At 40.6% G+C, this 22120-nt stretch overlaps 1 protein-coding gene across 8 annotated transcripts in view; it reads right to left on the reverse strand.

The window, feature by feature from the left end:
• The window catches only part of EML5 (EMAP like 5), a 209581-nt gene extending 196223 nt beyond the window's left edge, over window positions 1–13358 (reverse strand). For 7 of the 8 annotated variants that reach the window (XR_008513154.2, XM_024231451.3, XM_054530353.2 and 4 more), the window contains exon 1: window positions 12718–13358. Coding sequence is in view for 7 of the 8 variants with exons in the window: in XM_024231451.3 (XP_024087219.1) it covers window positions 12718–12914 (197 nt within the window). In the remaining variant the exon portion in view is untranslated. The remainder of the gene's footprint in view (window positions 1–12717) is intronic. The other variant, XM_054530352.2, reaches the window with a different exon arrangement.
• Between the last annotated feature and the right edge of the window lie 8762 nt (window positions 13359–22120).

Raw genomic sequence — 22120 nt, forward strand, 5'->3', positions numbered from 1 at the left:
TATGGCTAATTACTTAATGTCCAATAGTATCATCAGTTTATATAATAAAGGCTAACAAGGGATAATGGCACGTCTTTTATTTACGTCATTCCCAAGAAAATGAGTTGGTTCTCTGTCATCTTTAGAAGGTGACCAACTACCTTGAACTTGAATTTACTGCAATTCTTACCCTAATTAAAAAGCTCAAATTGTCCCATGTACAAGTCACTTCATATTGGCTCCTTGGAACTCTGTTTGTCACCCTACTAGTCTTTTGTATGTCCTATGCTCTCTGATGTCAAGATATTCTAGGCGCAAACCAGGATTAGCTGTTTTTCCATGAATCCTTAAGTTTTTATCTTGAGGAATGAATTTTAAGACCAGAGTCTGGGACTTGCTATCTATACTGGCTTTGTCAGTTTTGTAAACTTTCAGTGGATAGAACTAGGTAAAAAAAAATATGCATATACAATACACTGTGAGTTCATATGGACATTTCCAATTCAAATCCAGAACTACAAAATTTTTACTTCTATGTTACTGTGAGGAAATAATTCTCTATGGATCTCTCAGGTTTCTGAAAAAAAAATTTTTTTTTGAAATGGCGTTTTGCTCTGTTGCCCAGGATGGAGTGCAGTGGTGTGATCTCGGCTCACTCTGCAACCTCCACCTCCCAGGTTCAAGAGATTCTCCTGCCTCAGCATCCCAAGTAGCTGGGATTACAGAAGCACACCACCACATCCGGCTAATTTTTGTATTTTTAGTAGAGATGGGGTTTCACCATGTTGGCCAAGCTGGTCTTGAACTCCTGACCTCTAAGTGATCCACCTGCCTCAGCCTCCCAAAGTGCTGAGATTACAGGTATAAGTCACCACACCCAGCCCATGTTTCTGAAAATTTTGAATGCAGAGGTATTGACTGTCTTTGTTCTAGGCTATTTTTTGAAGGATATTTGTATAGCAAACAGACTTGAAAAATAAAGATAATATCTCCCTCTGCACAAAGGGTAGATTTGTTTACTGTTCAGTATAATAAATGTATCTCTCTCCAGCACAAAGGACACTTTATCAGTCAGGGTTCTGCAGAGAAACAGAACTAATAGAATACATACAAATGGATTTATTTCAAGGAATTGGCTCACATGATTGTGGGGACCAACAGGTCTAAAATCCATAGGGCAGGGCAGCAGTTGATGTTTATTAAAAATCTTTTTTTTTTTTTTCTTTTAAGATGGGAGTCTCACTCTGTCATCCAGGCTGGAGTGCAGAGGCGTGATCTTGGCTCACTGCAACCTCTGCCTCCCAGATTCAGGCAATTCTCATGCCTCAGCCTCCCAAGTAGCTGGGATTACAGGCATGTGCCACCATGCCCAGCTAATTTTGTATTTTTGGTAGAGATGGGGTTTCATCATCTTGGCCAGGATGGTCTCGTCTCTTGACCTCGTGATCCATCTGCCTTGTCCTCCCAAAGTGCTGGGATTACAAGTGTGAGCCACTGCACCTGGCTGAGTGGGGCCCCTTATAAAGAATAATCTCCTTTCCTGAAAGCCAACTGATAAGATGTTAATCATATCTATAAAATACCTTCACAGCTCACTTAATGTTTGATTAAATCATCTGGTACTATATAACCTAGCCAGTATGACACAGAAAAGTAACCATCACAAGCAGGTTTGTTTGCAGCCTATTATAAAAGATTCAGTTTCCCTAAACTCCAGGTTACTTAGCTGTGATGCAAACTCACAATTTACGCTCCTCTATATCACCCTGTGGGTTTAGGCGGGCAAAGATGACTGATACAAATACAATGCTCATCCTGTTTTCTGTGCATATATAAAGTGATAAATCCTTTTGTCTCTGACCCAGAAGCTGGTGTGTTCTGTCAGCATCTAAGAAATTGTGATAGGCTCCTAGTAACTTTCCAGTAGGGTAAAACTGCAGAACTTTCACAGTTCTTGACAGTTACATCTGATTTTTTTTCTTCCATCCTGAGAATTTTGGTTCTCAAATGTAATAGATTTATAAATCAGAATGTCCCCAAATTACTGATTTGTTTTATCCCACCTTGCACACACCACAGACTCAGAATAACAATACCAATGATACTACCACTAATTATAATTACTAAAAATAGTCACTTCTTTTGTATATCCTTATCCCCTCTTTGCATTTCTTACTGATATGGTTTGGCTGTGTCCCCACCCAAATCTCACCTTGAATTGTAGTTCTCATAATCCCCAGACATGGGAGGGACCTGGTCAAGGTAACTGAATCATGGTGACGATTACTCTCATGCCGTTCTCATGACAGTGAGTTCCCATGAGATCTGATGATTTTATAAAGGGCTTTTCCCCCTCTTCACTCTGCACTTGTCCTTGCTGCCACCATGTGAAGAAGGACATGTTTGCTTCCCCTTCTGCCATAATTTTAAGTTTCCTGAGGCTTCTCCAGCCCTGCAGAACTGTGAATCAATTAAACCTCTTTCCTTTATAAATTACCCAGTCTTGATTATGTTTTTATTAGCAGTGTCAGAACGAACTAATTCAGTAAATTGGTAAAGATATTCAAAAATGTGGAAGTGACTTTGTAACTGGGTAACAGGCAGAGGCTAGAACAGTTTGGAGGGCTCAGAAGAAGATAGGAAAATGTGGGAAAGTTTGGAACTTCCTAAAGACTTGGAGGGCTCAGAAGACAGGAAGATGTGGGAAAGTCTGGAAGTTCCCAGAGACTTGTTGAATGGCTTTGTCTAAAATGATGATAGTGATATGGACAATAAGGTCCACCCTGAGGTGGTCTCAGATGGAGAAGAGGAACTTGTTGGGAACTGGAGTAAAGATCAATCTTACTATGCAAAGAGACTGGCAGCATTTTGCCCCTGCCCTAGAGATCTGTGGAACTTTGAACTTAAGAGAGATGATTTAGGGTATCTGGTGGAAGAAATTTCTAAGCAACAAAGCATTCAAGAGGAAGCAGAGCATAAAAGTTTGGAAAATTTTCAGCCTGATGATGCAGTAGAAAACAAAAACCCATTTTCTAGGGAGAAATTCAAGCCTGCTAAAGAAATCTGCATAAGAACGAGGAGCCAAAGGCTAATCACCAAGACAAAGAAGAAAACATCTCCAGGGCATGTCAGAGACTTTTGTGGCAGCCCCTCCCATCACAGGCTCAGAGGCCTCAGAGGAAAAACTGGTTTCCTGGGCCAGGTCCAAGACACCTCTGCTACATACAGCCTAGAGACTTGGTGCCCTGTGTCCCCACCACTCCAGCTGTGGCTAAAAGAGGCCAAGGTACAGCTCAGGCCATGGCTTTGGAGGGTGCAAACCCCAAGTCTTGGCAGCTTCCACATGGTGTTGGTCCTGCAAATGTGCAGAAGACAAGAACTGAGGTTTGGGAACCTCTGCCTAGATTTCAGAGAATGTATGAAAATGCCTGGATGGGGCACGGTGGCTCACACCTGTAATCCCAGCACTTTGGGAGGCTGAGGCGGGTGGATCACCTGAGGTCAGGAGTTCAAGATCAGCCTGGCCAACATGGTGAAATTCTGTCTCTACAAAAAATACAGAATTAGTCAGGTGTGGTGGCACACACCTGTAGTCCCAGCTACTCAGGAGGCTGAGACAGAAGAATCGCTTGAACCCAACAGCTGGAGGTTGCAGTGAGCCAAGACTGCGCCACTGCATTCCTCCCTGGGCAAGACAGAGTGAGACTCCATGTCAAAAAAAAAGAAAAAAAAGAGGAAGAAAGAAAAGAAAACGCCTGGACGTCCAGGTAGAGGTATGTTGCAGGGACGGAGCCCTCATGGAGAACCTCTGCTAGGGAAGTGCATAAAGGAAATGTGGGGTTGGAGCCCCCACACACAAATGTGGGGTTGGATCCCCTACACAGCTCCACTAGGGCACTGCCTAGTAGAGCTGTGAAAAGACAGCCACAGTCTGGAGGATGGTGTAAATGTAAAGGACTAAAATCTCCAATCAAAAGAAATAGAGTAGGTGAATGGATGAACAGATCAATGGAAGATCCATTGGAACAGATCAATGGAACAGATCAATGGATCGTCCACTGATCCAAGAAACACACCTCACCTATAAATACACACATGGACTGAAAATAAAAGGATGGAAAAAGATATTCCATGCCAATAGAAACCAAAAAAGAGCAGGAGTAGCTATATTTATACCAGAAAAAATAGATTTGAAGTCAAAAAACTACAAGAGACAAAGTCACCATATAATGACAAAGGGGCAAATTCAGCAAGAAGATATAACAATTTTAAATGTATATGCACCCAACACTAGAGCACTCAGATATATAAAGCAAGTATTATTAGAGCTCGAGAGAGAGACAGGCCCCAATATAATAGCTGGAGATTTCAACAACCCATTTGCAGCACTGGACAGATATTCCAGACAGAAAATCAACAAAGAAACATTTGACTTAATGTGCACTATAGACCCAATGGATCTAATAGATATTTGCAGAATATTTCATCTAATGGCTACAGAATGCACATTTTTTCCTCAGCACATGGATTATTCTCAAGGATAGACTGTATGTTGGGTCATAAGAAAAGTCTTAAAATGTTGAAAAAAATTGAAATAATATCAAGCATCTTCTCTGACCACAATGGAATAAAATTAGAAATAACAAGAGGAATACAAATATGTGGAAATTAAACAATATGCTCATGAATGACCAGTGGGTCCATAAAGAAATTAAAAAGGAAACTGAAAAATTTCTTGAAACAAATGTAAGTGGAAACACAACATATCAAAACTTATGGGATACTGCAAAAGCAGTACTCAAAGGGAAGTTTAAAGTTGTAAGTGCCTACATCAAAAAAAAGGAAAAACTTCAAATAAACAATCTAATGATACATCTTAAAGAACTGGAAAAGCAAGAGCAAACCAAACCCAAAATTAGTAGAAAGAAATAAGATCAGGGCAGAAATAAATGAAATTGACATTTTAAAAAACCAATACAAAATTTCAATGAAACAAAAAGTTGTTTTAAAAAAAGTTAAACAAGACTGACAAACCTTTAGCCACATTAAGAAAAAAAAAAGAAGATATGAATAAAATTGGAAATGAAAAAGGAGACATTACAACTGATACTGCAGAAATTCAAAGGATCATTAGTGGCTATTATGACCAACTCTATGCCACTAAATTTGAAAATCTAGAAGAAATGAACAAATTCCTAGACATATACAACCTACCAAGATTGAACCAGGAAGAAACCCAAAACCTGAACAGACCAATAACAAATAAGATCAAAGCCATAATAAAAATTCCAAATCAAAACTACAATGAGATATCATCTCACCCCAGTTAAAATGACTTATATCCAAAAGACAGGCAGTAACAAATGCTGGAAAGGATGTGGAGAATGTAAATTCATACAACCACTATGGAGAACAGTTTGGAGGTTTCTCAAAAAACTAAAAATAGTGCTACCATATGATCCAGCAATCCCACTGCAGGGCATATACCCAAAAGAAAGGAAATCAGGATATCAAGGAGATATCCACACTCCAATGTTTCTTGCAGCACTGTTCACAATAGCTAAGATTCAGAAGCAACCTAAGAGTCTATCAACAGATGAACTGATAAAGAAAACGTGGTATATATATACAATGGAGTACTAGTCAGCCATAAAAAAATGAGATCCTGTCATTTGCAACATCATGGATGGGACTGGAGATTGTTAAGTGAAATAAGCCAGGCAAAGAAAGACAAACATCGCATGTTCCCACTTATTTGTGGGATCTAAAAATCAAAACAACTAAACTAATGGACATAGAGAGTAGAAGGATGGTTACCAGAAGCTGGAAAGGGTAGTGGAGGACTCAGGGGGAAGTGGGGATGCTTAATGGGTACAAAAAAGAGTTAGAATGAATAAGACCATTTGATAGCACAACAGGGTGACTATAGTCAGTAATAATTTAATTGTACATTTTAGAATAACTAAAAGGTTGCAACTGGATTCTTTGTAATACAAAGGATAAAGCCTTGAGAGGAAGGTTACCCAATTCTTGATGTGATTATTTCACACTGCTTGCCTGTATCAAAACATCTCATGTACCCCATAAATAGATACACTCACTCCGTACCCAGAAAAATTTAAAATAAATTTAGTAAAATAAAACAGAGCTGTTGATCTTTCCTTCTGTCCAAAATATAAAACTTGCTCTTCCAACACTGTTTCCCAATTCAGTAGCCAGCAACTCCATTCTTCCAATTGTTCTGACCAAAATTCTGTGATCATCACTGACCTTTCTTTTCTCTCACAATTTATATGTGATCCATTAGTAAATCATGCTACCTCTATCTTCAAAATACATAAAAATTTGCTCTTTTCTCACTACTTTCACTGTTACCACCCCAGTCCAAGTCACCAATACTTCCTGACTGGATTACTGCAACAGTCCCCTAAGTGGTCTCTCTGCTTCCATCCTGCCCCTCCCTCTCTTCAGTCCATTCTCAACATAGAAACCAGAGTGACTTTGCTAAACCGTAAGTCAAATTATGTCACTATTTTGATTAAATAGTTTCAATAACTTCCATTCTCAGATGGGAAAGTGAAAATCCTCTCAATAGCCTATAAAATCTGCCCCCACCACCATAGCTCATCAGACCTCATTTCTTACTACTTTCCTTCAAGTTCACTCTGCTCCAGCCACACTAACATTCTTACTATGTTCCTCAAAAATATTGGCATTCTGCTTCAGGGCATTTGCATTTGATAGTCCCTTTACTTAACATGCCCTTTCCTCAGATATCCACACAGCACATTACCTCACCTCCTAGTCTCTACTTAAGTGTCACCTTTACAGTGAGGTCTTCCTGGCCACCCTATCTAAACACCTATCTAAACTCTTCCCAATAGTTTCTATCGCATTTTCTCACCTTGTTTTCCTTAGCCCTTACAAACTATACATATATACAAGCATATATAAAAATGTATACACATATATAAAATTTACCTTCTTTATTCTGTGTCTCCCCACCCAGTAGATAAAAGCTCCATAAGGGTGGGCAATTTTATCTGTTTGGTTCACTGCCATATCTCTAGTGATAAGAATAGTCTTTGGCAAATAATAGGTGTTCAGTAAATATTTGCTGAAAGAACAAGTAAACCAAGAAATAGATATGTCCCAAATGCCACTCAAGAAAGGGTCTTAAGAAGGTGTGAGTAACCAACTGATAAGGTTTGGCTCTGTGTCCCCACCCAAATCTCATCTCGAATTGTATTCCCGTAATTCCCATGTGTTGTGGAAGGGACCCGGTGGGAGATAATTTGAATCATGGGGGCAGTTTCCCCCACACTGTTCTCATGGCAGTGAGTAAGTCTCCGAGATCTGATGGTTTCATCAGGAGTTTCGGCTTTTGCATCTTCCTCATTTTCTCTTGCTGCCGCCATGTAAGAACTGCCTTTCACTTCCCACCATGATTCTGAGGCCTCCCCAGCCATGTGGAACTGTGAATCCAATTAAACCTCTTTTTCTTCCCAGTCTCAGGTATCTCTTTATCAGCAACATGAAAACGGACTAATGAACCAACTATGTCAAATCATGATGAAAAATCAAATAAGATGAGAACTGATAACCACTGGATTTGGCAATGCAGAGGTCACTGGTAACCTCAACAAGAACTGCTATGGTGAAACAGAACAAAGCCAAGAGTAAATGGGAGAAAAGGAACTGAAGATAGTATAAGCAAATTTTTCAAATATTCTCTCATAACACAAAACCACTGCACACAATGTTACCTCTTCCCAGAATGCTATACCTTCTTTCATTTCTTCTGATGACCCTTCTCCCTATTGTCCTCAAAGACTTAGCTTAGGTATTACATTCTATAAGAAACATTGTGAACTTTTTATATCCCCATGTACATACCATATCACAGGTACATTAGTGCTATTCCTAGTATACATATTCTCATTGAGTATCTGATTGTGTCTAAACTCTGAGTATCTTAAGGCAGAGATTCTTGCACCAAACAGAAGCTCAACAAATATTCCTTGGATGAGAAAACTTTGAAATAAAAGTTCTTAATAGCTTCTAATAATTCATTATTCCACGTTTTCCTTAATGTATATCCAAAACATGTTTTATTAATTGTCTGCATATTTGCACATAAGACATTATAAAATAATAAAGGAAAATAATTAAATGTAAATCTAATAATCTGGCTTATCCCTAAAGAATATATACTTAACACACATCTATTACAATTTCAACTATTATTCTAGTTAATTCCTACTTTTCCTGGAAAATATCTCTTAATTTTATCCCTTAAATTATGCAATATTTAAAAAACAATAAATATTTTGATATTGCAACACATAAAATGAAATCTTACCAAATATAATTGTTACATGGTCTATAAATAAATGTTAAGTCCATCTAATTCTAGTTACTTAAGCACAGGGACATTTTATTAAATATGTTTTCTAATGCTTTTTGAAGCACTACTTCTACATATTGCACAGTGCTTAAGAAAATTCTGGTATCAGGTTTGAGGAGAGGGTTTGTGCCCATTTCTCATATGGCTTGTGTTAAGAATTCTAGGCATGGTGGGGGCAATGTGTTTCCCAAACAGAATAATCTGAGGCACTTTTTAAAAAACAGATTCCTGGGCTCCAACCCTAGAAGATTCTGACTTCATGCGTTTCAGCAAAAGGCTAGAAACTGGTGAAAAGCTCTTCAAACTATTTTGAAGATAAACCAGGTTTGGGAAATCATGAACATGTATCTAGAAGCATTAAATAGACTACAAGTAGGTTTCCAGTAATTCCTACCAGAGCTTAAAAAGTTGCTACTCTGAACCCATATAAACACAAAAAAAACTATCTACCATGCAAATGTCATTCTGAATTGCTTTTCCAATTACAATTTTGACTTGCGTTGAATAAATTAAGTTTCTATACCATAAATACTGAGCTGTCAAAAACCATTTTTACTAAATTACAATAAGGCTTGGTCAGTATTTTTTCTTAAGAACACGATTTACCACAAATAAAGAAAATAGCTTCTATACCCTTCATTTTGTCTTTTAAAAAAGCCATACATAGAAGCAATGAACAGTTATTATTTTAACCTGCAACCATATAGTGTGGTATACTTTTCAAAATATTTCAGATGCATCGTCATTTGAGCTCATCACCAACTCGTTAGACCCTTTCACTATGTTAAAACAAAAAAAAGCACTCTAAATTCTATACCTACATAATACATAAACAATGGGCCCTGACTCCCATAACGAAAGCAGAGTAAAATAACAAAATGCCCCAAGTTAATTACATTCCATCAATGGTCTTCACTGGTATAGATGATTTGTAAACTGTCAATAATATCCTTAAGAACAATTTTGCAAAAATTTGCTTATGGGAAGTACCTAGAATAATAAATTTGAAAAGATATTGCACTCTGGCTACACACGGTGGCTCACATCTGTAATTCCAACACTTTGGGAGGCGGAAGTGGGAGGATCACTTGAGCCCAGGAGTCCAGCACCAGCCTGGGCAACAAACAGAGACCCCATCTTTACCGAAAAAAAAAAAAAATAGCCCAGCATCATGGCCCACATCTGTGGTCTCAGCCACTTGGGAGGCTGAGGTGGGATGATCACTTGAGCCCAAGATTTCAAAGCTACAGTGAGCAGTGACTGCACCATTGCACTATAGCCTGTGTGATGCAGAGCAAGAGCCTGTCTCAGTTTAAAAAAAAAAAAAAAAAAAAAGCTATCGCATTCTTTTAACAACTGGCAAAAGTTTCAAAATACAGACCAAGGTCTAGAGGTGCATCTTATGCTAAAACTGGTAGTAGCTTATTTTATAACTTAGTCTTAAATCTAGACTAGAGATTTTTATAGATACAGATTTTATAGATTTATACATTTTATATTGATAAAATAACTAGAGAATTTTATCAATATAACTTGAGAAAAAGAACAAAAAAGTGACCCCAAAAGCCCTATATTATTTCTGACATTGAAACTAATTGCTATATAAATCAGTTACTGAGATAAATATAAAAGATAAATGACTAGAGAAGTATACACAAGTAGATGGCAAAAAGAAGACGGAGAACTACAAGCAACACTGAGAAAATGATGAAATGTCATGTGGCACCACCACTGGCAATCCTAGGTGATAATAAAATGGTCAAAGAACCAGTAAGCAAATGATAAGACTAGTCATGATTCAGCCTTTACCACCACCATTGCACTCACATTTTCAAAACCTGAGGACAATGATCTGCTCATTCTGGAACAGTTCTATCCTCAGACTAAGTAATATTTGAACAATAAGTTTTACATAAGTTTCAGGCAAAGGTGGAAACAAAACAGATGATGAAAACAGCACTGACTTTTTATTACTAAAGCTAAGGTTACAGCAACATTGGTTTTCACTATGCATCACATTTGTGAATATTACATCTTCTGCTGTGGCATAATTTAAAAATTACTAGAGTTGTTTCTATACTCGCAAGTCAAACACTGAATTGAAAAAATATTCAGAAGTTTTAATACTTGCTCAATATATTTCACAAACATGAATGATCTGTCATTACTATTTGAAATAAAATGTCCAGAGCCCTTTCACGGATTCCTAAATTATATTCTCAGTATGATATTAAATTTGTGCCACCAATTTCTATTTCAAGATGCTGTATGATTCAGATTTTACCACCTCATTGAAACTTTTCAGGAAACTTATTTTCATTGTTATACATTAAAGATGTGTCATTTGGATAAAATCATAAGCATGTATTCAACTATGAGAAATTCGAGTATGTTTGTTGTTTTGTATGAGTTGTGCAACTATACCAAAAGAAAGTCAAAGTATTACCTTCCTTACAGTTTACTGAAACACAATTATGAAATTTAAGCGGTGTGACATATAATACAGCTTCTAATTACTGCTAGAACAAGATGTAATTTACCTCACCAAATAAATCATATCTAGTTTCAGAAGACCTTAGTGCTATACTGCTCTCATAACCCCCAAGGAGTAAAAACAATACAAGTGTGCCACGAAAAGACCTCAAAATCCTTTATTTACTCCACCAGCTGAATTCACCCTAACAGACTAAATTATCTGGAGCAGGGCTTCATTCAGTTAAGGCTGCTCCAACTAGGTAAAGCTACTATGCCTGGTACTTTGGGAGACCTAACATACAGATAAGAAGAGAGACTTGAAAGGATTAGGGAAAAAGACAAGACACTGGGGTAAACTCTACTCTTAGGATAAATAAGAAGATAAATAATTACTACGGGTTTAGTTTAGTTTTGTTTTCCCATCAGCAATTTGGGCTAATAGGTCTGTAACCCTAATCACCACGATACAGAGTCCCAGCTTGAGAAAAATGAAATGACTTATCAGTTACCTTTTCAAAGTAATACATTAAATACAATCTGAAAAAGCACTCTGGTGTCCAAAAAAAAAACAAACAAAAAAAAAACCAACTGAATACATAGCACCACCTCATTCCTTATTCTGCAATCTCAATTTTGTCTTTTCTTATCTTTACTCCATCTTGCCCTACCTTTGTTTGTCCTAGGCATCCTTTCCCTCTTACATATTATAGATGTACAGAGACGCAAAACAGAAGAACAACTTTATTTGTGGAATTTAAGTACCAGGGCTTCTTGCCTACAAGACTTCAAACGAAGGTACCGTATTTGAAATGCCCAATTTAAATCTTGTGCAACATACATGAGGGAATAACATTTTGTAACCAAACCCAAATCATAGAATCTTTGATAAAACCCCAAGAGCACCACACAAACATATTCTCAATTGCTTTTAATATATTTTCCTCTGTAAAGGACAAAAAATGCTGTGCTTGAGGCAATAATCAGTGGCCTAGAATGATTTCTGAAGCTCTTGACTTTACCACAAAAGTTGTACTAAGACACTGATTGAAAATTACATTTCAAATATACCGCTCACTAAAGAAATGTCAACAAGCACTGGGACCAACTTTGAGTTATTGTCCAAGGAAGACTAAAAATAGCCCCCCAATTGCGATTTAATTTTAAGAAAATACAGAAGTAGCTTATTGAGGAGTATTTTAATGAAGATGAACTGGAAATCAGTGAAGTTATTTTCAGCAGCCTCTTCAGATAAGACCTGCCTTAAATTGCCTTCAGGTGTGTACATTTTAACATCCAATGAATTGCCTGGAGGTTGCCCGGGGTTTCTGCTGATAATAGCAGGCGGTGAAACCTGAACTAATAATTACGGCCAGGAGGTGAGAGCCCTTCAGGACGCCACCCTGGGCGCGTTGCCCCGGAGCAGCCCACGGCTTGCTGTGCTTCCATCAGTCCTTTATTAGGTAAAGGATTTCCCCCCACACCGAGTGCTTTAAGAATGCATTTAATAAGAAATTTCTCACAGGATCTAACGGAATAAAGTGCCACCAAAATAACCTTTTCGCAGTTTTCGTAATTTTGATGGAGTGGGAAAGGGGACAACGCCGTCAAACCGGGTGCCCGGTGGATCCGCCGACCTTATCTTCCCGCACGGACCCGAGAGAGAGTCCCTAGACGAGGAAGAGGGGAAAGGCGTTTGCAGGGTGTTAACTGGTGGACTCGGGACCAGAGAGACAGCTGCGGATTCCCCTCGGGGTGATGCTCCGTGCAGGAGCGGTCACGGCGTCCAGAGGGGCCCGCGGGTGCAAACTCCGGGAGCGGCTCGCAGGGTGACGGCGGCGGCCCCCGCTCCCCGGTACCTGATGATGTCGTCGCTGTGGCCCCGGTAGAACTTCTGCCTGTGCTCCCGCGGGCTGTACACCACGCCGACCCCCGCCACGAAGTATACGATCTCCTTGGCCGCAGTGTAGTAGAGGTTGTTGCGGCACTGGTGGCCCCGGTAGCCGTACACCCACTCGAGCCGCAGGTGGCAGCTCGGGGCGCTCCGGGCCGCCATGTCGGGGCGCCCACCCGCCGCTCCCGCTCGGGCCCGCGGCGGCGGCGGGAGGCGGCGGCGGCCCGGCAACGAAAGCCCTCCCGCTGGCGGCCGGGACTTCCCGCCTGCCGCGTCCTCTAAGCCGCGCCCGTCAGGTGCATCTCGTTTCGGGGGCCGCCGCCGCCGCCTCAGCCCACAGGCGGGAGGAAAACTCTCGCCTCGCGGAACATGCTGAGGGCCGCGAGCGCCGCCGGCTGTCAAGTGGATGCCCCGAGCCCTTGGCTCGCCTCGTCTCCTCAGCCCGTAGAGCCTGGGCCGAGAGCGAGGGCCCGCCTCCAGCTCCTCAGCCACCGCCCGCGCACGCAGCTCCCAGCCCCGGTCACCTGCGGCGCTCGCGCCCCGCCGCGGCCTTGTAGCCACAGCCTGGCGGACCCGCGCCGCGCACCCCGGAACCGAGCGAGCCGAGCCAAGCCGAGCCGAGCCGAGCGGCGGGCGCGCGGCCTTGCGTGGCCCCGCCCCCTCCCGCGCTCACTCCGCCCCTCCCGGAGCCGAGAAGAGGCTGGAGCTCGCGGGGCCACGGTACAGTTGCGGAGTAGCTGGGACCGCGTCTCTGCACGCGCGCGGGCCGCTGAGCCCTCCGTCGTTGAGCTGCTCAAGCCCAGGCGGACCCTCGGCGACCCCGGGCTCCCGCTGCTTTGCGTCCTCAACTGGGAAGCACCTGCCGGTTCCGCGCGGTCCCTGCACCCAGCGTAGGCCACGTTTATGCCTGGGAAAATCCACACCGGGATGCTAAATTCTTTTTTACGCTTGATACCTTGTGTGTCTTGCTGCCTCATAGTGCTCTCAGACCCAGACATTGGAATGACGCCGAGCTTCCTAAATGTGCTTTTAAATTATTATTTTTAGAAACAGAGCCTCGCTCTGTCGCCCAGCCTGGAGTGGAGTGGCGCAGTCTCAGCTCACTGCAGCCTCCACCTCCTGGGCTCCAGCGATCCTCCCGCCTCAGTCTCCGGAGTAGTAAGGAGTACAATTGCGTACCACTATGCCCGGCAAATGTTTTGTTTTGTTTTTAAGTTTATTTTGTAGAGGCGGGGGTCCTGCTGTGTTGCCCAGGCTGGTCTCCAACTCCTGACCTTAAGCAGTTCTTCTGCCTCAGGCCTCCCAAAGCGCTGGGATTACAGGCCCGAGCCACTGCGCCTGGTCCTAAGTGTATGTTTTCTTAAGTGACTGCAAAGCTGAAGGTAGACTTTAGATCGTAAATTGACATGTGAGATCTGATTTCCGAATAGCAAAAAAAAAAATTGTACTTCGATTTTTTTTTTAAATGACTGGGACATCACCAACAATTACTCTTAATTAAATAACTTCAATTGTGATCCTGTAGAAAACTCCTGTAATAAAAGTATTGGGAGCAATCAATTCCTGACTATGCCATTTCCCTTCCTACTCAGTTGTGTCCTCTTCTCACAGGAATATGAACAAGATTTATCAATACCTCTAAAAATAATTGGAAATCCACAATTTAAAAAGTGTTAAGTTCAGGATAGCCACAAGATTTACAACAAAAAAATCCTAATTCAGGATATACAAATATGAACCCTTATTGTCTAAAAATTACTGTTTGATTTCCATAGGAAATACCAGGACAGAAATCTGACAAAAGCTAAAATAAACTACCATCGTTTCAAGAAATATGACTCCAAAAGGGGTTGACGCCTGTGTGGTACAGATATATTGTAATAGATGTTATCCAATGTCTACTTCCTCAAAGATGCCAATTACTAACTTGAGACAGGATTACCGTTTCGGCTTTGATTATGACTTCTAATCTGCAAGCAGTTTACATGCAGGAAATAAAGGCCATCTGAAAGGAATTTACATACATGTCATGAAAAGTAAACTCTGAAAGAGTTTCCACTCTGGGCAGAATCTGAAAAAGAGGAATAGCTTTCTGGCAGCTGCTGCAAAGAAACAAAGAAATCAGGCCTGAGAAGTGGCTCTGAGGCCCATGTAGGGGTACCCTGGGCAAAAGCACACACAGTTTCTCTTTGTCACCTGGAGGGTGTTTTCTGTTTTTTAATAAGAATATGTTCTAATTCACTAGTGAGTTCCTTGAAATCCCCTGATGAGAAAAAGAAAAATTGTTGATTATTTAAATTCAAGCAGTGAACTTAGAAAAGATTAAATATTTGTTGCTATACATTTGTGATATATTAATTACTGGTTACATGTAAATTTTATGAGACAAGGAGATGGAAGAATATACTTTTTTCTATGTTTCAGATTTTTCAGCACAATATCATGGATCCCACGATACACACTTAAGTACTCAGATTAATAAGAGATTTAAGTAATTTATTTTCCCATTATCATATTTTCTATTACGATTTTAATGACCCAAGGGTAGAGTGCGAAGCAAAAACATTCTTAATTAAACCATCCTCAACTGGCGACTCAAGACCAAAAGAGACAGCCGAGGCACAAAGTTGGCTAGAAAATGAACCATTCATGAATACTAGAGGAAGAAAAAAACAAACGTGATCAGTTCTTACCCTCACAACTTTATATAATCCAGTATTACCAATGTCACATCAGAAAGCTTAATGAAGCTTTTATTGCTAGGTGATATTCCATCATCTGTATCCTGTGAAAGTAATGCAAATAAGGATGTGGGAGAAAGAAACAAAAAATTATACACATCAACAACTGGACATTTGTTAAGCATTCCAAACGAAGGCTACAATACCCCCTGTATTCGTCCGTTCTCATGCTGCTAATAAAGACATACCCGAGACTGGGTAATTTATAAAGAAAAGAGGTTTAATTGACTTACAGTTCCTCATTGCTAAGGAGGCCTCACAATCATGGTGGAAGGCAAAGAGGAGCAAAGTCACACGTGGCAGCAGACAAGAAGAATTTGTGCAGGAGAGCTCCATTTATAAAACCATCAGATCTCATGAGACTTATTCACTACCACTAGAACAATATGGGGGAAACCACCCCCACGATTCAATTATCTCTACCTGGCACCACCCTTGACATGTGGGGATTCAAGGTGATATTTGGGTGGGATACAGCCAAACCATATCACCCCCTTTGGTAATCTAGTTCCTGAAACTTGAGTTCCTAGTATGGAATTTGAGATATTTGAAATATTTCTAAAATTCAGGCAAATAAATCATGTGCTGGCTACTGATTAGGTACCCTTAGGTTTATAAAGAAATCTAAGGCAAAATGTAGAAAACATAAAAACCAAAATTCCCCAGCCTGGCCAATATGGCAAAACCCCATCTCTACTAAAAATACAAAAAAAGTAGCAGGGTATGTTGGTGCAGGCCACCATCTCAGAAAAAAAAAAAAAAAATCATGCAATTATTTCTAGCTAGCATGGTGGCTCACACCTCTAATCCCGGCACTTTGGGAGGCCAAGGCGGGTGGTCAGGAGTTTGAGACCAGCCTGGCCAACATGGTGAAACTCTGTGTCTAGTAAAAACACAAAAATTTCCCGGGCATGGTGGCAGGCACCTGTAATCCCAGCTACTCGGGAGGCTGAGACAGGAGAATCGCTTGAATCTGGGAAGTGGAGGTTGCAGTGAGCTGAGATCGCACCACCGCACTCCAGCCTGGACAACAAAGAGTGAAACTCCGTCTCAAAAAAAAATATATATATATATGTGTATATACGCATATACACATATACATACATATATACATATATACATATATACATATATACACATATATATGCATATATACATATATACATATATATGCATATATACATATATACATATATATGCATATATACATATATACATATATATACACATATACATATATATATACATATATATATCTGTAGTCTTACCTTTGATCAGCCTATTGTACATGCAGAGCCTACCACAGTGCCTGGTACTACAATAGCTGTTCCCTACATATTTATCAACAATGAATTAGAAAAGAAAATGTTTTGCACAATCCTATTGTGTTGTGCACAATAGGATTCCTCTTAGTTTTATCTTGAATACTTGAAATCTTTGAAAACTTGAAACTTTTCTTTCTTTCCTTTTTTTTTTTTTTTTTTTTGAGACAGAGTCTTGCTCTGTCACCCAGGCTGGAGTACAGTGGTGTGATCACAGTTCACTGCAGCCTCGACCTCCCAGGCTCAATTGATCCTCCTACCTCAGTCTCCCAAGTACCTGAGGCTGCAGGCATGTGACACCGCACTCAGCTAATTTTTTATTTTTTAGTAGAGCTGAGGTCTCACTATGTTGCCCAGTCTGGCCTCAAACTCCTGGGCTTGAGCAATCCTCCTGCCTCAACCTCCCAAAGTGCTAGGTGTGAGCCAGTGTTAGCCACTATGTCCAGCCTTGAACCTTATTTGATATCCAATACTGTGTTAGTCAGGACTTCTTTGGTTGTATGTGACAGAAACTCACTCAAATGGCTTAAGATAAAAAGGGAATTTTAATGCCTCATAAGACTGAAAAGCTCTAGAACTGGCATCAATGCACTTGAATCCTAGGGATCAAGTGATGTCATCAGAAACAGGTCATCAGGTTGGGCACAGTGGCTCACACCTGTAATCCCAACATCTTGGGAGGCTGAGGCGGGTGGATCATTTGAGGTCAGGAGCTCAAGACTAGCCTGACCAACATGGTAAAACCCCACCTCTACTAAAAATACAAAAAAATTAGCCGGGCGTGGTGGTGCATGCTTGTAGTCCCAGCTACTCGGGAGGCTGAGGCAGGAGAATCGCTTGACCCGGGGAGGCGGGGGTTGCAGTAAGCCGAGATTGTGCCACTGCACTCCAGCCTGGGCAACAGAGCAAGACTCTGTCTCAAAAAAAAAACTACAAAACAAACAAAACAACAACAACAAAACAAAAAAACAGGTCATCAGAATTAACTCCGTTCTACTTTGAGTAGACTCCATTGCCAGACAAGCAAAATAGCTGCCAGCCACTCCAATTCTATATCCCACCTGCTTAGCAATCACTGTGGAAAGAGCTTTTCTCAGCAGTTCCCCTGGAAACTGTTAGACTTTAGCCTGGTTAACTCTGATTGGCTGACTTATATGCCGCCCTTGGCTCCATAGAGTAGTACCAGGTGCGCCAAAACCACAGGAAGGGGGAGTAGGGGTGGAGTGATCCTCTCAAAGAAAATCAAAATAGTATTACCAGAATAAGAAAGAATGAGGGCCAGCAGGGCTGCACAGGGCTGACTTGGGAGCTGTAGCATTCCCCAGTCTTCATTTACCAAACCAAATACACCTGCAATCTAAATCATAAAACAGATGTTTGGTAAATAAATGCAACTATAACACAATACTCCTTCTAACCAGATTGCCACCCAAAGATCCTCCTCAGGAAAAAAAAAAAAAAAAAAAAAAAAAAAAAAAAAAAAAAATCTTGAAGCTGGTACCAGATGCCAGGCAGGCAAAACCAGCAGATGTTCCCTACTATTAACTATATTTTCAAATACCTATTAGATTCCACCTAAAGCCTTTAAAAACTGGTACTGTATATAATTCAAATAAAAGAAATCTCTAATCAAATAATCTTGTCCTACACATCTGCACAGCTTGCCATCTTCTCTTTCTGTTTTAATATCAGTATTACCCCAGTGAAGCAGGTTGGAAAGATAGGCAGTTGCCTTTGGTTCCTTACTGCTTCTCACCTCCAATATTTAGTTACCAAGTCCTTTCGGCTCTGTTTTAGAAATATTACTAAACCTCATCCCCATCTCTACATCAACACTTTCCCAATCCCCACTGCCACCGTTCAGTTCAAGCTGTAATTATCTTTTCCCTAGATTCTGCCACCTGAGTTAGCTGTAAAAAAATCATTTATCTGATCATGCCAATTCCCCTCTTTTAACAACATTTGCTATAAGCAATTTAGGAATAGGTATCTTGTGCCTTGAAATATTCTTATCCTTTGACCCACAGATTTCTCATCTAGATACCTGCTACAAGGTAATAACAAAAAAATGTAAATCAGGATTCATGTTGAAATTCATGTTCAAATATTTATCAAAAGGCTGGGCCCAGTAGCTCACACTAGTAATCCCTGTACTGTGGGAGGCCAAAGGGGGAGAATTACTCCAGTTCAGGAACAGAGTGAGACCCCATTGCTACAAAAAGAAAAAAAACAATTAACCAGGCATTGTGGCATATGCTTGCAGTCCTAGCTACTCAGGAGGCTGAGGGAGGAGGATCGCTTGAGCCCAGGAGTTCAAGGCTACAGTGAACCATGATCATGTCACTGCACTCCAGCCTGAGTGACAGAGTGAGACCCTGTCTTTAAAAAAAGATTATCACAGCATAACTTAGGACAATAAAAAATATGGAAGCCTAAATGCCCAACCACAGAGAAAACCTTAAGTAAATTGATTCAGCCAATATGACGAAATATTATAAACCGTCAAAAATTAGGGGGTTTTTTGCAGATAAATTTTGGCAGCGTTGCAAATTTCCCATAATAGAATGTAAATGTTTTATAGCAGGATACAAAAACATAGATATAGAATAAGCCCATTTATATAATATAATGAGGACTAGAACAAAAGATACCAAAATGTGAACAGTTCCGTAATATGATGGGTACTTTTTTTTATTATACCTTAAATTCTGGGGTACATGTGCACAACGTGCAGATTTGTTACATAGGTATACATGTTTCATGGTGGTTTGCTGCACCCATCAAGCCATCATCTACATTAGGTATTTCTCCTAATGCTATCCCTCCCCTAGCACCCCACCCCCCAACAGGCCCTGGTGTGTGATGCTCCCCTCCCTGTGTTCATGTGTTCTCATTGTTCAGCTCCTCCTTATGAGAACATGCGGTGTTTGGTTTTCTGTTCTTGTGTTATTTTGCTGAGAATGGGTTTCCAGCTTCATCCATGTCCCTGCAAAGGACATGTACTCATCCTTTTTTATGGTTGCATGGTATTCCATGGTGTTTATGTGCCACATTTTCTTTATCCAGTCTATCGTTATTGATGGGCATTTGGGTTGGTTCCAAGTCTTTGCTATTGTGAACAGTGCCACAATAAACATGCATGTGCATGTGTCTTTATAGTAGAATGATTTATAATCCTTTGGGTATATACCCAGTAATGGGATTGCTGGGTCAAATGATATTTCTAGTTCTAGATCCTTGAGGAATCGCCACACTGTCTTCGGCAATGGTTGAACTAATTTACACTCCCACCAACAGTGTAAAAGCATTCCTATTTCTTCACATCTTTTCCAGCATCTGTTGTTTCCTGACTTTTTAATGATCACCATTCTAACTGGCATGAGATGGTATCTCATTGGGGTTTTGATTTACAATTCTCTAATGACCAGTAATGATGAGCTTTTTTTCACGTTCGTTGTCTGCATAAATGTTTTCTTTTGAGAAGTGTCTGTTCATATCCTTAGCCCACTTTTTGATGGAGTTGTTTGTTTTTCTCTCATAAATTTGTTTAAGTTTTTTGTAGATTCTGGATATTAGCCCTTTGTCAGATGGATAGATTGCAAAAATTTTCTCCCATTCTGTAGGTTGCCTGTTTACTCTAATGATAGTTTATTTTGCTGTGCAGAAGTTCTTTAGTTTAATTAGACCCATTTGTCTATTTTGGCTTTTGTTATCATTGCTTTTGGTGTTTTAGTCACGAAGTCTTTGCCCATGCCTATGTCCTGAATGGTATTGCCTAGGTTTTCTTCTAGGGTTTTTATGGTTTTAGGTCTTATGTTTAAGTCTTTAATCATTATGGGTAATTTTTAGACTATTCTTGCTATGTTTTCTGAGTTCTTTTTAAATACACATGTTGGCTGTGCGCAGTGGCTCATGCCTGTAATCCAAGTACTTTGGGAGGCCAAGGCAGGCGGACCACCTGAGGTTGGGAGTTCAAGACCAGCCTGAACAACATGGAGAAACCCTGTCTCTACAAAAAATACAAAATTAGCCAGGAGTGGTGGCGCATGCCTGTAATCCCAGCTACTCTGGAGGCTGAGGCATGAGAATTGCTTGAACCCAGGAGGCAGAGATTGCAGGGAGCCAAGATTGTACCACTGCACTCCAGCCTGGGTAACAAAGCGAGACTCTGTCTCAAAAAAAATTATATATGTGTTCGTGTGTGTGTGTGTGTGTGTGTGTGTGTGTGTGTTTGTAGCTGGGTACAGTGGCTCATGCCTGTAATCCCGATGCTTTAGGAGGCTGTGGCAGATAGGTCACTTGATCCCAAGAGTTCAAGACCAGCCTGGGCAACATAGTGAGACCCTGTCTCTACAAAAAAATTTAAAAAGCAGCTGGGTGTAGTGGCACACACCTATAATCCCAGCTACTAGAGAGGTTGAGGCAAGAATGAACCTTTGAGCCTAGGAGTTCAAGGCTGCAGTGAGCCGATTGTGCCACTGCACTCCAGCCTGGGCGACAGAATGAGACTCTATCTCAAAATACACACAGACAGACAGACACACACACACACAGACTCTATCTCAAAATACACACACACACACACACACACACAAAATAAGATGAGATAATTTTGTTTTTCAGCATTCTGCATAGGAAAAGAATTATGTTTGTATAGAAAAAACAAAATACCTGAATGAGTGCTTGGCATAGAAAATTAGATCCTAAAGGAACCGAATGTGGACGATACTGTTCTGCGGGGAGAATGAGGAAGAATTTGTTGCTCCAGGAAGATGAAGGAGGAATGAAAGTAAGAGAGATGGCAAAATTGCAAGTCCTGCCACGTAGCTCTCTCCAAAACCTTTCAAATCTTACATAACATTTCTAAACTCATGAAATGTTAGGTGGGTTCTTTCTTAAAATGGAAACTGGAGAAATGGGCTTCTCATATGAATTGATGTAGCAGGAAGCAATGCCACAAGAAGAGAAGAATAAAGTCGGTGGGGAGCAGGCAGGGAAATCCTGGATTCTAACTGGTAAACTTGGAGTTCAAGCCATGTTAAACTCTCCAAGCGGTAGTGAAGTCGAAACTGACATCTCAGTTACACACACCCATTGCTTTTATTGTTAGGGAAAAGTAACAAAAGTAATTTTAAACGAACATTGGGTAGAATCTAATTGCCGTATAAAGTACAAACTCCTCATGTGACATACAATGCCTCTCATCTCTTTTAACAGACTCACCTCCAGCCAGTTCCTCCCTGCTGTGAACTAGCCCTTCTGTCTAGACTTTCTAGATTGCTGGTAATTCCTAAAATTAACCAGG

Source organism: Pongo abelii, chromosome 15, assembly GCF_028885655.2.
Source record: "Pongo abelii isolate AG06213 chromosome 15, NHGRI_mPonAbe1-v2.0_pri, whole genome shotgun sequence".
Taxonomy (NCBI): Eukaryota; Metazoa; Chordata; class Mammalia; order Primates; family Hominidae; genus Pongo; species Pongo abelii.